Here is a 16,792-nt window from a genome sequence, read left to right on the forward strand (position 1 = left end):
GCAGAATCATTGGGGATAACTCAACAAGCCGTTTCTGTACGATTGAAAGCTATGGGAATAATTCAAAAACAAGGAAATTGGGTGCTATGAACTAAAACCGAGAGACGTTGAAAGGCGATTTTTCATTTGCGAACAGCTGATTCAAAGACAACAGACAAAAGGTTTTTTTGCATCGGATTGTGACTGGAGATGAGAAGTGGATATTTTACGACAACCCCAAGAAGAAAAAATATTACGCTAAGCCCGGTCAATCGTTGCTATCGATCTCAACATCAACACCACGGCCAAACATTCATGGTTCGAAGATCATGCTCTGTGTCTGGGATCAAAAGGGTCTTGTTTACTATGAGCTGCTGAAACCTGGCGATTCCATTACGGGCGATCAGCTACAATTGATTCGTTTGAGCTGTGCATTGCGAGAAAAATACCGGAATACAAGCAAAGATATGATAAAGTTATTCTTCTTCATGACAACGCTCGGCCTCATGTCGCTAAAGTCGTAAAAAAATATTTGGAAACGCTCAAATGGAATGTTTTACCGCACTCGCTGGACATTGTTCCTTCTGATTATTGGTTGTTCCGAAGGAAACATTCAAAAAGTCACCGGTTCATTTCTTTTGCAGAAATCGAAAATTGGCTCAAAATTGGATCGCCTCCAAAGACGAGTCATTTTTTCGAGATGGAATTCGAAAATTGCCTGAGAAATGGGAAAAAGTAGTAGGCAGCGATGGACAATACTTTAATTGATCTGTTCATTCATTTTTGAAATAAATGCACAAAAAACGGACCGAACTAATTTGTACTTCCAATATATAAGTAATTTACATGTGAATGTAAATTAAATTTACTTGATAATCTATATTTGTAAGAGTTATTTAAAGTAATCTTATTTAAAAAAAAATGAAGAGATTTTAATCTCAAAAATAATTTTTTTTTAAGTTAACTTTTTTTAAAACTTTTTTTTAAATTTAATCTTAACTTTTATTGAGTTAATTCTTTATTTCTTCAACTTTCAACTTAATTTTATTAATTTTATAAGTTAATATATTAACTTTAACTTAATTTAGTTAAAAAAAAATATTAACTTACTCAATTATTCTAGTTGGATCTATAGAGTCTTTCAATAAGGACGCTCGATTTTTAAATGTAAATAAAACAAGTTGTGTGATATCCACTCAATTTTTTTTTATTTGAAAGAATATAGCATTAAGTATGGAATATAACGTCGCTCAAATGTCCGCTGCGGCTTCGCTTGGTGACACGGGCGGTCCAATTTTCGATGACTTTCTCGCATCTGGCTGAATTTGCTGAATGGCGTTTGTTATGTTGACTTTGGGAGCATCAATCGTTTATTCGTATAGATCTGCGATTTAAGATAGCCCCAAAAGAAAAAGTCTAAAGGCGTTAAATCATACGAGCTCGGTGGCCAATTCACGTTGCCGCCGCGCGAGATAACCATGCCTTCAAATCGCTCGTGCAGAATGTCCATCATGGCATGCGGTGTGTGCACGTAGCGCCATCCTGTTGAAACCACATGTTATCGGTATCCATATCATCCATTTTAGGCCACAAGAAGTTGTTTATCATCGATCTATAGCGCCCGCCGTTGATGGTTATGGCAACGCCCGCTTCGTTTTGAAAGAAGTACGGACTGATGATTCCACCAGACCAAAATCCGCACCAAACAGTAACTTTCTCGGGATGCATTTGGAACTAGTGTATCTTGCGTGGATTGGTATCGTTCCAAATTCGACAATTTTGCTTGTTCACATATCCATTCATCCAAAAAAGCCTCATCGCTAAAGATGAGTTGGCGAAATTTGGGTTAATTTTCAACTGCTCCAGAACCCAATCAGCGAACACACAGCGTTGTCTATGGTCGTTTATCTTAAGTTCTTGAGTCAATTGAATTTTATAGTAATGCAAACCCAAGTCCCGACGTAAAATTCGCCAAGTTGAAGTCGCAGAAAGGCCAAGTTCTTGTGAACGACGAGAAATTGACCGCCTTGGATTTTCCCGTACACTCTCACGCACAGCAGCGATGTTTTCAGTAGACTTTGCGTTTCGGCGACATACTGGTGTTGGTTGATTATTTATCGAATAGGTTGACTCGAATTTGGCCACGTCGAATAGTCGACTCGGCAGGACGGTTGTGGCGAGGATAAAAATCACATAATGCGCGGAATAGTTCTCAAATGGAGCACTGATTTTGATAATAAAATTTTATGATTTGCACACGTTGCTCAACACTATGACCTTCCATGGTGATTTGCCATACACTACTAAACAATTCACAACAAATTTGACAGATGTCACTTTAACAACATGGCTACTATGATCTAACAAATTTCAATTTTCCCTATTGAAAGAATATAAGTAACAATCAATTATATTTATTTACTCGACTCATCTTTATTTATTCGGTAAGCAGGCTAGCCATTTCGTCGACTTAAACGCGCCCAGCCCAATGGCTGCGTTCAGCAGAGAAAGCAGCTTTGCAACTGTTTTAAAATTGAATATGATTGATTTGTTACATTTAGATCCAATAAGGAATTAAAGGCAATACCAATGATATTAAAGAATTTTGCAACAGTTGCAAAGCTGTTTTCTCTGCTGAACGCAGCTGCTACCGATAAATATGTGACGCTTAAGCTGATCGATAGGGTATTGAGAGAGATTTCTGATCTCTTTGCCAAAGAGGTTTTCTTTTATACGCCCTCGGCGTATTGGTGGAACGAGGAAATTTTTGAACTGCGAACCGGTATCGTAGGCACCTTACGCGTATCCATAGACGATTGCAATCGGAATTGGAGCGTGTGTTTTGGACGGAGCTCCTCGGAGGAGAGGAGGAATCTCAGGAGAACTATTTGGCGCTTGAAATCGCATTTCTGGAGAAAGCTCTTGGAGGCTGACCTTTGAGGCATGCCCTGTAGGGTCATAATGAATAAGTTCTCCACTAGTTCCTCATCTATAGTCGAGGTTCTTCTTCCGGGGGCCTTCCTTGCATTTCCGAAATTGTATGTTCTTTTTCCGCAGCTACCGGTTGACTCTCGGCTGACTCCTTTTGTTGGGAGGATGGCCCATTACTGAGAAATTGCCGAAGGCTTGCGCAAAGATAGCGTCTGGAAGGGCATCTGGTTTGGATGGTGTCGCCGGATGAATTATCAAGGGGACCGCGTATTCATTCTGCCCTTTAGGCGCGGATGTTTACTGCACTTCTTGAGAAAGGCCGCTTTCTTTCCGAATGGAAGAGCGCGAGGCTGATCCTCCTCAAGAAACCAAGTAACCACTGAACCAAGTTAGCTCTTTTTTTATACCGACTTATCTGTTTATTGAGTAAAGCGAGCAAATTATATGAAAGAATTTTGTGCTGTCATTTACAATACATTTGGATTCTGCCGGTGGAATATAGGACAATCAATTTGGTTTTCGCGTCAATCGTGAAATGATTGACGCTATTTGGCGCTTGAAGGAGTAGGTGAACGATAGCGTGTGGAATGGAGATATGATGTTGGCACTATCTTTGGATATTGCCAATGCTTTCAATTCCCTCTCGTGGCCGGTTATTCGCTCTGTCTTGGGGATTAAAGGTGTCCTGGATTATTTAGGTGTTTCGGATGTCGTTGATCAGACGCCTTGTGCATTTTGATTCGTGACTTACCATTCCAAATTCGAGTTTTACCGACGTCCTAGGGTCGGCTTATTCCAATAAGGCACGAGGCTATCTAATTATTCGATTGGCTCAGGATCATGGATAAGCCAATATATTTTAGCAAGGAGAAGGGCTGAGGGAGGTTGAAAGCTTGGCGCTCTGCCTCAGGGCTAGGCCCAAGACCGGGTTGCTGAGCGATTTCTGTGAAGCGAGTAGTAGCGTCCCGGCGACACCCGAAGCACTGGCCGACCAGTGTCGTGCGTGTAGGCGACGCAAATTGGGAATAACCTAAGCTACGAAGATCCGATCGATGATCGAGATCAGCGGGAACTGGGCAATTGCCCTCACCCAATCATAGGATTCGAGGGTTGATAGCTACATGCTGGCTAGGGGCCTCTGGCCTCGACGGATGAGTTACGTTAGGAACTAGCCTGCATAGCTGGTAGAGCGTGGATAATCGTTCGCTCCAATTAGTGAGTTGCTTGTTAGGATCTACAAGCGAGAGCACTGGGAGACATAACCGTGACGCGTTGACGTATTCCGATTTCACGTCCATGAGAGTCGTGTGAGTTAAGCTTAATTGCAGGTATCGCACATTAAACTCTTTCTCTTCTGTACCTTAGGTGCACTATTGGGGATTATTTATCCAGGTATCTCATGTCGATCGCGGAATTCGTTTATCAGGTCGTCCATGGTGTTTTGCAAGGTTCGGTCTTAGAACCGACTCTGCGTTGAGTATGATTCGGTCCTACGTTTGGATCCTACGATTGCCGGTAGGCAACCACCGGCCTGTTCCACCATTTATTATGCCGATGACATGTTGTTGGTGGCGAGAGGCTCCTTATTTGGGCAGGCCTTCATACGTGTAGATCTGAAGATGGCCACGGTAATCAAAGCTATTGCGAGCCTTAGCCTTACGATGTCAGTCAGTAAGACTGAAATATTATTAAATATTATTAAATATAAAACTGAAATATATAATTGCTTTCATGAGCGATGATGTTCCAAACACTTCCCTTCTGATGCGGGGGGAGCGATCCCTGTGAGGTCCAGCTTGAAACCTAGTCTTAGACTCGAGATGGACTTTTCAGAATCACTTTTGCCTTTGAGCACTTTTGATTTGGAGGATAGCTGCGGCCTTGAGAAGGCTAATGATTAATATTGACAGATCTGGTGAGAATAAGCATCGCGTATATGCGTTCGCGTTTATATCATTCGTTCTGTACGGTGCTCCGATTTGGGCCCAGACCGTAGCTGAGACCGACATACATGTCGTAAAGTGCAGCTCCAATGGCAACTTTTATTTAAAATGATTAGTGTGTACCGCACTGTTTCTCACGGCAGCCACCCTGGCAAGATCAGTGCCCTTTAAGTCTTTTAAGTGGATCATCTCAAATGTATCTCTTTGTAGGCGGTTGATCGCAAAAGGATGACCTTATTTTGTCGAGGGCTCTATCCCTTGTGCGAGAAGTCGAACAACGCTATTCTATAGAGCGATGGCATCAACATCTGCTGAGCCTCCCTCCAGAGACGCCTAGTGCCACGGTTCGTGATGCTCTTACTGAACGGATCGGACGAATGGATGGGTCGTCTTTACGGTGATCTCATGGATGACTCAGGTTTTAACTGGTCATAAGAATTTAAAGGGCTACTTTTACGAGATCGATCATTCAAGTTCTTCTAAGAGTGTGCATACTGTGCAGCGGTGATCGATACAGCGATTCTTATTCTATCCTTATTGGATTGGCGAATGAGTTATTTAATGCATTGGAGCTTGATACCTTGAATAAACTCTATTCTGGTGGTGAGAGCTGCTTTGAACTCTTCTCATTGTTGGACAGTTCTTGCAAATTTTTGTGAGACTGTAATAAGGAAGAAGGAACTGGTTGAGCACGAGCATCAGAGTCTGAAGAGGCGTCGAGCGTTTCTTACCTCTGCCTCTTCAGATACTAAGATTGATGTACAGACGACTAAGATTGATGTACATAGTTGATCTACTTTTCCTCCTTCGTATAGTTAGATTTTATTGCGTTTGGGCTTAAATTAAGCACTCTGCGGAGTACTAGACTATTGTGGTGAGAGTTCTGGCTCCACGACTTAGGTGCGCCTTAATGAAATGCCGAGTAGGAGGTTCCGGAGTGCACCTAATAAATCTGATGATAGTGCACAGGGGGAATTTTACAGGTAGGCGATGTGTCTGCTATCCCCTTTCGGGGATGCAGGCACATCGAACTTGTATGCTCAGGGGATCGGCCCCTGGGTGTCTTCCCATTATCCGGTTAGATTTTTTACAGAGCATCCTGGATGATGGACTTAGCGAAAATTTTTTTCTTCTTCTACGCAAGAAAAACTTTGTTATAATAATGATTTGGTAACGATAATGTGAATTTTTTATGATGATAATATTAGAGTTAGAAAGGTAAAATTATTTGAACTAACAGGTTGAAAATGTCATTCGTTGAAAAAAAAAATTCTTAATTTGTTACGCGTTACTTTTTACTCGTTATTTTTGTTACTTTTGTTACTTGTTACTTGTTACTTATTACATGTTACTTATTATTTTTTTTAGTAAGTAACGCGTAATAGTAACAAATTACTTTTTAAAGTGACTCTTCTAACTTAAGCACAACCTTAATAGTTAGTTAGCGTTACCATCATAAAAAATTGCAACATTGTCATCAAATTATTTATTATAAAAAGTAATAACAAAGTAACCGAAAAGTAACGTTTGCCAACCCTTATTATTTATATTCATTGAAGTTTACGGAAAGTCTTAAAAATAAGACATTTATACAATATTCTATAAATCATTAAAAGAACATATTTAACACCTAGAGGTAGTAAAAAAATCGAATTCTTTTTTACATATTTTTAAAGTATAATGTAAATCTTAAGAACATTTTTGTAGAATTATAAATCAATCTGGCAAAAAATAGAGGAGTTACATGAAATTATAGACGAGTAGTCTTCAAGCGCGTTGAAGATGACAGGTAGACGCGCGACAGGATAGTTCAAGTTCGTTCAGGTTAAAAAAGGAGTTTTTAGTTTTCTTTAGTAGAGGATTTTTTAGTTTTCTTTTTTAGTAGCCTTAAACGAGCAAAATTTTTTGTGAAAAATCGTTATGTTGATTTTGATTAGCTACCATTTTATTCAAACGCAATATTTTAAAAAACGGTTCCGTCAAGCTCAAGAACTATGTTTCAATTTTATAAAATTGGTGTCATTTTGCTTTCAGATGAGATCTTTTACGAGCAGCAATGACCATCTTAAATCCCATTTTGTAAAACATGGATGTATGAAAATTTGAATAACTCTATTTTTTTATAAAATTTTAATGGTAGTAAAGAATTAATGGAAGTAGAGAAAAGTATGATCTTTGCAATGGAACAAATCTGACTTCTCTATCTTTATCCGTTTTTCCACAAAAATTTCGCAAAATTAAGCCTTGCTTTGACGTATATTTTCGATTTAAATTTTTATTAGAAATAGCACTATAATTAGTGGACGTTAGCTTAGATACACCCTGTATAGCAGATATTTATATGTATATTTATGTATATAAGTATAACTGATAAAATAAAACGCCAAAAAAAAAATATTAAAAAATTTAAAAGTCAAAATTTGTCTTTAATGAAATGGAAAAATAATGTTAATTTTTTAAACTTAAATGATTTTTATGATTAACTTTACAAAATTAATTTATTTTTAATTAATTTTTTATTTTTATAAATTTTACTATACAATATAATGTGGCGAATAAAAAATTATTATGTATGTAATACTAAAATATAAAATATATGGAGATAAATAAAAAAGAATAATATAAGTAAAAAATAATAACTACAAAACACATCAATAGAAGAATAAACAATTAAATAATGATGAATGATATCATTAATTGTAATATTAGCTAAATAATGTGATAATGTGCAAGTGGTGATGGATTTATTTTTTATTGTCTTAGATAAATATATTATGTGAAGTTCAGTAGATTCACCTAAAAAAGTTCACCAGTGAAAAAAGTCAGCGACTATATTTTGAAAAAAGTATATATTTTGTGACGTTCAATGCCTATTGCCTAATTCAAATTGGATGCAACAAGCGTCAAGCAGCAGAGCAACAACCAATCAGTGAGGCGATATTTACAGTGGTAAAAAATACCACTTTGTTGGTTGGTTACTGCTTCGCTTCTTGATGCTTGCTGCTTCCAGTCTGAATTAAGCATAAGTTATACAACCCAAAGCCTAAAGATTGTAAAAAACAATTAAAGATACGACTTTTGGCGAATGCTTGAAAAGTATTGTAGATTTATATTTACATATAACTTTCGCGCGCGTGTGTATATGTGTTTGTAAAAAATAATTTATTTTATTAAAAAATGATTATATAAAGAACTGCTTGAACATTCTATTTTAAATATTTCTAGCAGAAGTGTAGTGTGAAACATTTTTTACAAGAAATAAATCTCATTTTATAAAATTATTATTATTATAGTCACCTACGATCTTAATTCTTATACATACTTTATATTAGTATTACAAGCTTTTCTTTTTTTATAATAATTCTATTATATTTTAAATGCCAATTGTTAATAAATATAAAATTTAATAAATATAACGAATCTTCTGAAGTGAAGCATGAGAAATTTTTTCAGGCGTTGGGCAGCGTTTCAAATAATACGAAAGATTGGGATGAAAAGTGAAAGGAGCGAAAAATCAGAAAAAATTAAAGAATAAAAATAATTTAATTATCAAATGTTAAATAATTAAATAATTAATGTTAAATAATTTTAATGTTAATTCATGTTGAATAATTTTAAATTATTCTTTTAAATGTATCTCCTTATATAATATAAATTGTGTTACATTCCTAATGGCCCCTATCAGAATTCTTTATCAGGACCTGATATTAAAGATAATCTGGGGCCTTAATCACATCCTGATTCAATTTCTGCTCGTATAGGGGCTACAGCGCAAGCCTCGAATCGATCTTCCACCCCCATCTCATCCTCCCCAGGCGTCCGCGAAGAACCCCCGGCCGACGACTCTGTTGTCGACTCAACAACAGTTCAAAACCTTCCGAGACCTCTTGCAAACATGGCGTTGGATTTCGCAGCGACGTATAAAGTCTTGGTTTTAGGCGACTCGAACGTTGGCAAGACCTGCATCGTGCATCGCTACTGCGACGAACGGTACTACGACACTTATATCTCGACGATAGGTGAGAAGACACCATTATAAAAATATTCATCGGATTTCCCGTTCTCATCTGCGACGACCGCCTCCGGAGTCGCATTGTTTCAGCGACTTGTTGTTGGGTGGTTCATTGTGACGTATCTTGGTGCCAGTTACGACTAGCTTACGACAACTCATCTTCCTTGGTAACGATAACAATAAAGGCACGCGTTTTAATTTTGCTCCGGATACGACGGGCCGACGCATCAGTCCCATACATCATTGACACGAGTAGTCGTTAATTAACTCTTGACTATTAGATGAGGTCATGTCTTTGTCTCCAATGCAGACCTGCTATTAGAAAAGAACAACTGCTCCAATTCATTTCATTGTTCTAATTTTATGTATTTAATATGCAGCGTTTTCATCTTCTCCATTTGTCGCGAAATAGTAAGAAGTAGAATCAATTTTCTCTTTTGACATTTTAATTTAAACTTAATATTACATTCTTAGCGAAAATAAATATATAGTATAATTAATTAATTACTTCATTCATTAAATTTAATTAACTTGTCAATTGGCAAATATGGTTTATTTATGTATTTCGTAAAAAATTATATATATTAAGTTAGATCATTGATCAGCTGATTATCTTACGTGTATTGGCCCGCATTTATCAAATTTTGTAATTTTCTTAATTACGCTGTGTTGTATTGCGTTTGTGCCGATTTGTGCAAACTGCAGCTCAATAATGTAAAGCGTTAAAAAAAATTTGCTAGCCTTACCAATATTTAGGCATAAAAAATTTCAAACTCCTGTAATTTGCGAACTATATGAGATAATCGAATTCTGTGAGTTGTGCTGAATTGTGCTACTTAAAATCTACGAAGCATGTGCATAAAAAAAGATTAGCTTAAGTATTCAGTAAAAGTTTTTGAAATAGGGTAGAGATAAATAAAAAAATTTGGCATTTTTAGATTTTTTTAGTTATGCTAAATTATGCTACAATATATACGACAACTTTTCTTAATGGCAAAATTTCCTCAGACCAATAGATTTCGCGGTATCATCAAAGTTATGAATCAGTCTTCAAAAAAATGTTTAGGAATGAAAAACTTCGAACTCGTATAACTTAAGATAATCGAACTCTGCGAATTGTGCCGAATTGATTTTGAGTAACACAATTCAGCACCACTCGCAGAATTCGATTATCTCACACTCTTTACACGAATTTGAAGTTTCATGGTTAGCAAACTTTTTTTGAGAGAGGCAAAATATTTCAGTTATTGAGATGCGGTTTGGGGCACAAACACAGCACAACTCATTGTCAGCGCAATTTAAAAAATTATAGAATTCGGAAAGTGCGGGGCAACTTCACAAACATGATTATCTTACATTCGCTCCAACTTCGATGTTGCTAAGTATAACTATCTAATTTTAAACTTATTATCAGATCAAATTATTTTCAGCAATTGTCTCAATATAAATTGTTATAATTATAAAAATGTTCCAAAGATATATTACAAAGATATGCTACAAAAATATACTCTTGCTAGATGAAATAATATGATATTTTATAATTAGCTTCGTATTTGTTCTCATTTCAATTTGTTCTCAATCAGTTTACAAAAAGTAATTTAATTTTTGTATATATAAATAAATTATATATATTTTAATCATTCTGTTTGCATGCGAAGGAATTCTGATGTATAAACTATTACAATAATCATTTAATTAGAGATAACGTTTAATAGCTCCGAGCTACAAATATAATTAAAGTATATCATAAATCCTTGATTTTGATTAAACTTTAATATTTGTTTAATGTGCAATTATCCCAAAAATATTTATACATCATGACAAATATAAATGGTGAATGTGTCTGCAGGTATTGATTTTAAACAGAAGATCATTAACTTAGATGGAACGCCGATTAAATTACAAATCTGGTGAGTATTAATTAATAATTAATTTAAGAATTCGCGGATAAAACTATTTATCAAATAATGTTTAAATTCAAATAAAGAAACCAAAGAATTCCCTCTCAGAAGGTTTTAATCTTTTTAATTCTCTTAGGTTTCATAAAGCTATAATCTGCATGTAAAGTGACAAGTCGTATATAAATAAAATAAAGTAATAGGAAGTATACCTGTAAATATAAAAAAGTATATTTTTTTTTGAAAAGGGATACTGCCGGCCAAGAAAGATTTCGAACTTTAACAACGGCGTACTATCGTGGTGCCATGGGTATTCTTTTGATGTACGATGTCACTAGTTTGGAGAGTTTCAACCATTTGTCGTATTGGCTACGAAATATTCAAGAAGTAAGATTAAAGATAGAATAGATTCTAATGATAGAACGTTACGCGAACAAAAATAAATTCGCGCTGTATATTTTTTAAATGGCCGCGATTAAATGACCTTAAGAAGTCCAGAAAAAGAATTGAAAGTACTAAAAGACTGTTCGAATAAAATTACGACTGAAAACTTGAAATCAGAAAAATTTGCAAAGAAAATGGATAAATTATATTAAAAGATTATTAACTATTATTATAGCCAATTAATATGTTAAATCTTTCAATAAAATATAATCAACTAACATGTTAAATCCTTCAATATAAATTGAGATTGAAAAAAAATTAATTTTATGAAGAAATGAATAGAAGTTTCATCATGAATAAGTTCAAAGTTATCTGCAACATAATTGTACAAAATCTTGAATTATAAGTCATTTTTTCATTTGCATCACAGAATGCGTCACCGGATGTAGTAAAAGTTTTGGCTGCGAATAAATGCGACGCGACCGCGCATCGCGCCGTAGACGCCGAAAGAGGTCAAAAGATTGCCGAAAATTTTGATATGCCCTTCTTCGAGGTATCATGCAAGGAGAATATCAACATCGAAGAGGCTTTTCTTACTCTAGCTAGAAGAATACGGGAACAACGAGGACGTCGGGTAAAATTGTTCGCGTTAATAACTTGTTTATTTGTACGTTCAGAGAAAAACAATGTTAGGAACTAGTGAGTTAGCACTAGTGGTAGAACATAAATCATAGTAAGATCAAAGTAACATTAAATAAAAGTTATTTTAGGAATTTAATAATAATTTTTAACTTTATAAAATATTTTCAATAAATTATTTTTAATATTTTTAATTATTTTTAATATTTTATTTAATAACTTTGAATTAAAAAAAAATCTTTAAAATATCATTACCATATCAAAAATTAATTAAAGTTGTCAAAAATACATTGAATGATATCATTATAATTTTTTTAAGAATAATTTTTACTTGATATCATTTTGCTTGATGATTTTATTATAATTTTATGTTCTGTCTAGGATATAGTAGATGCACAGAAAAAAATCTTAATAGCATTAGTTAATAGCTAATTGAAAAAATCCAAATAAAATGTTTATTCAATAACATTATTAATAAAGTAATATTTAAACAAATAATATTTTAAAACAAGAATGGCGTTTATTTCATTCAATATTATCACTGAAAATTAACAAGATTATTTTTAATTAGAATGTTGCTAATGTTGCTAATGTTCTCAATACATTTTTTTTTATCAAAATTCCTTTTATAAGAGAAGGAATTTCAATGAGACGTTCTTCTCTGCTCTTATCTTTTAATTGCAAACTTAACGGAGCTGTCTGAACAATTACTGTTGCAGGCAAGCCTGTTCGAGGCTTCCGAGAGAGAAGGCGCGGACAGTATAATTAAGGCGCAGTCACCATCTCAACAAGGTGATGCTTGGAGATGCAGCTGTTAGTTCGGTGGATGATCCGAGGTCTATCCGGCCGGTTGGAAATTTCGACAGCTAGCCAAGAATTAAATCCACAAAGGATTTCGTTTGTTCATCGTGTATGAGGGGTCAAATATCGCTCGTTTCTGTATCTGTACATACGCAACACGGTCATGAGTCGAACGGAAATCGACCTGGATGACGCAAGAAGTGTTCGTATATTCGGCGAAGGTGGCCTGAGCAAGTATTTACGATACCACACCATCTGCAATAATCGCAACGGATATTATAGGTATTATGTATGCACCCTATTACATGCGAGAGCTCGAATAATGACATCATAGCTTATTAAGTAATGCAGTGATGATAACGCGAAACAAATATAATCTACCGCGATCCTGCATCGTTGTCATCTTGGTCGTGTCACAGTCATGTTAAACACCGTAGGAAACATTTGTTGCCAATGCGAGGCAAGCTCTCGTTCAGAATAATCCGAAACACACGTACGCGCACATTACATTCGGTTAAGCCCAAGCTACATTTGAGACTATCACAAAGTTTGTCTATGATAAGCGATTACACGTCGTAGATGTCTATTTATAGTGATACGAGTTACATTCGTGCGAATGTAGAGACTCGACAAAACTCTTGCTATAAGATAAGTAATCGAATGTCTGAAAGCATCATTGAGAGACGTGACAATTGATCTGATTAATCGTAAGCCAGTTTCATGAATACAGAAAGAACGATTTTGAAGTATTTAAAAATTTACTTAAGAACAGATCTGAAAAAAATTTTATGTTGGCTAATCAAAATAATTACTAGAACTCTTAAGTATGACAAGAAATGCTACAAAAAGTTTTGACAATCTAGCAACTAATTCGAATATCCTATGTAATTATTTTGGTGATCCAACAAAATTATTTTCGGATATGTATCTAGGCAAATTTTTAGATACTACAACAAAATTGTCCTTTCTATGCATCGATTAACTCTTCTAAGTAAACCGATGCTTTTTGTTCCGCGCGGATTTAATCCACACAAATCCACACGGACAAAACGGTTTTGTGTATGTAAAAATTTAGCTGGATACAGACCTGAAAATAGTTTTATTGAATTAATAAAGTATAATTATGTAAAACATTTAAGCTAGTTATAAAAACTTTTTGCATTACTGTCATCATGATCATGTTTGTTTCCTGTATAATTATTTTGAACTCAAAATAAAATTACATTCAGATTTGTATTTATCTAAATTTAACTACTTTATTAAAAAATCGTTTTTTCCGTGAATAAATATTTAATAGTTCAGCTCTGGGAGAGAAAAGACTATAGCTGAGAATTATGAGACAGAGATTAGACAAGATTTCTCGAATGATTCGAATTTGAAAGGCTCGCGAGACGTGTATTTATCTACAAACAATCTATCTACAAATTTTCGGAAAATCTCGCCAATGTTAGACTTTCGCGGATCAGACGCATTCATTGGATATCGTAAGCAGTTTAAGAAGGTTCAATTAGATTCGCTTGGTAAGGCCTAATTAAAAGGAAACATCTTGATGCTATTAAGGCGACACACTTTCACAGTAATCGACGTATTACTATTTTAGTATGTCTATGCGAGGAAGACATCATTAAGCGCATTGTGATTACCGTCTAAAAACGATATTATTATATAAGATTTGCGATTACTACCGATGTCTCTCAACAAGGACCAGAGTTCTTCCCTCAAGGAAGAACTTGCGCGATCATTTGATGCACAGATGCCAAAATTTGCGAAAATATCTCTTTGATGTTGAATATTCGATCCAATATTACACAAAGAAGAAAAATAGAGTTTTTTCAATATCGAGATATGAATGATTTTTTAATAAACGTTATTTCTTCAAAATTAAAAGAATTTGCAGAATTAAATGCAGATAAAAAAAATTCTGTGTTAAACCAATTTTAAAATTATAAAACTATTTCACGCTGGAAATAATAAACTTAAATGAGAGAAACAATTGTTAAAGGAATATTCAAAGAAATTCTCGAGTATTTTAAAAAATTTGTTTAACCAAATATATATATATATATATATATATATATATATATATATCAAAGAAACGAGATTTATCGCATTATTGTACGCGAAGCTTTCTTTAAAAGAGATAACATTATGGACTGTTTTCACATTGATGTCAAATAAAACTTTCCTTTTGTCTTGAGAAAATGGTGTATCGTAAAACTAGCGAAAGCTACTATCCGAGAAAGGACTGCTGATATGTGTTCATGTGTTCATAATAAAAAATAATGTTCTCTCAGTCTGAAGTAAAGTTTCGAAACGAGGCCGAATCGATACTGGCGAGCACTTGACATCTGTATATCAAACCTTTCATATCGGTGCATACACAAGTGATAATCCACGCTTAATTAATGCGCTTTGATAATCGTGATGAAACATTTTCGGTGATTCGCATTATATTCGACGAACGACGATTTACGATAAGGCAATACATTCTATTACAGAATGTCTGGCATCAATCCTATTTCGCATAAAAAGCACTTAATTAGTCGTACGAAAAAAAAGGGACAGTAGTCCCTTTCGCCCTTACATTTTTCGCCATATTTGCGATCGGAAGAAAATAAAAGGGCCACAAGACATTATGTTAGCTGCCAATACGTGTAACCACTGCAATACGTGCACATTTTTATGCGTAATGTAAATCTTTCGACTAATCTTAAATGATACGGATTAATCTTTAATTTTTAAACTGTTAGAGAACTTTCGTAAAAATACATAAAATCAAGTTTCTTGGAATTTACTTAAACACTTTTCGTTTGTTTATTTGGAGAGCAAATTTATTTATTGTATCATAATAAGTGAGATTGGAAAATAAATCGGAGGATAAGAATTTGCATAAAATATAATTATTGAGAATATGCATGGTAGACCAAAATTTGGAAATATTTTTAAAAAGTTGACGTTTTCGGATTACTTCTCCAAATATCCATAGCAATGTTTTGGAATCCAATAACTCCTATTACTGGATTTGAAAAGTTATTATTAAAAAACACATTGACATTTGAATAGTTCCAAAAACGTCAATTTAAAAAAAAAGTGTTTCCAAACTTTTGATCTGGAATATAGTAATATATGATTGTTTCAACAATAAAAAAAGACATTTATTATAAAGATTTGTTCTTTAAGTTTCTCCAATTCTATTCACGAGTTATTTTCACAGTACAAAAAATATTTTTTAGAAAATTATTTTATAATAATTTATTTATTGTTTGGAAAATTACTCGTATCTATTATATCGAAAATCACATCACAATGAACAAAACATAAAATCGTTATTGGCCTTTCGAAAGTCACCTTCATCGTTCGTACTTCTCGTTTGCGCTGACAGAAACGTAAAAGCCTTTATTGTGCCTATCAGTGATTATATAAAAAAGAAAATAAAAACGAAAAGAAAATAGATAAGAAATACGTTGCATGAGATATCGTAACAGATCACTTTATGATCGATCAGAAGAAAACTATGGGATGGTAACGTGATGGTAGATGTCTGATTAAAGCTACAATTAAAATTTTGCTTTATTAATCTCTCTGAGGATATTGCATCTTCTGGGATTATGCGAAAGAGAATCGATAGATACTTGCGATGTATTATTGTTTTCTTATTCATAAGTATATATCTTAAAAATCGAGTCTCTCGTCTTCTGGCGAATCGCGAACGATTTTCATCGCTGCGATTTCTAATTTATATACACAATAATCACAATTCTGCTTCAGGCTGCATTCATACGTGCACTTCGTACTACATCACGAATGGCAATTTTGTAAGCCTTGCGATCTTCTGGCGGTGTACGATATCGAGGGCGCTCGAGAATTTTTGAGGAAACTCAGTTCGCGCTTTTTCACACATTTGCGATTCCAGACTACATCGCGACACAACCAAATCGCAAAGAGCGCATGCACTCTTCAGACGAGAAGCACATTATATCCGTCACGATCGATCGACATGTAGTGATAATACGAAATGAGATCACTTCGCGAATCGAGCACGTTAACAGAATGGCGATCGCTACGATATTATTTATTTTTTTTAATCGCAATACTAAACGTAACAGTGTGTTTTACGGTATAGGCCTTGTGCAAGACGATATTATATATAAATATACTTATATGTATTTTATATATATATATATATATATATATATATATATATG

The 16,792-nt window shown here is 34.5% G+C and overlaps 1 protein-coding gene across 1 annotated transcript; it reads left to right on the forward strand.

Moving 5' to 3' along the window:
• Nucleotides 1-8,620: 8,620 nt before the first annotated feature.
• Nucleotides 8,621-12,604, forward strand: LOC105623303 (ras-related protein Rab-8A). Its single transcript, XM_012204701.1, has 5 exons — nt 8,621-8,872; nt 10,715-10,775; nt 11,012-11,150; nt 11,578-11,781; nt 12,506-12,604. The coding sequence occupies exons 1-5, from the start codon at nt 8,749-8,751 to the stop codon at nt 12,602-12,604; spliced, it is 627 nt and encodes a 208-aa protein (XP_012060091.1). The 5' UTR covers nt 8,621-8,748.
• The last annotated feature ends 4,188 nt before the right edge of the window (nt 12,605-16,792 follow it).

The sequence above is a fragment of the Atta cephalotes genome, assembly GCF_000143395.1.
Source record: "Atta cephalotes unplaced genomic scaffold scaffold00055, whole genome shotgun sequence".
Lineage (NCBI taxonomy): Eukaryota > Metazoa > Arthropoda > Insecta > Hymenoptera > Formicidae > Atta > Atta cephalotes.

Excerpts from the sequence above, each read along its gene's own strand:
- LOC105623303 (XM_012204701.1), top strand. The coding sequence starts at position 8,749 with ATGGCGTTGGATTTCGCAGCGACGTATAAAGTCTTGGTTTTAGGCGAC. Across the intron at positions 8,873-10,714 it reads CACTTATATCTCGACGATAG|GTATTGATTTTAAACAGAAG; the intron begins GTGAGAAGACAC and ends ATGTGTCTGCAG. Across the intron at positions 11,151-11,577 it reads GGCTACGAAATATTCAAGAA|AATGCGTCACCGGATGTAGT; the intron begins GTAAGATTAAAG and ends TTTGCATCACAG.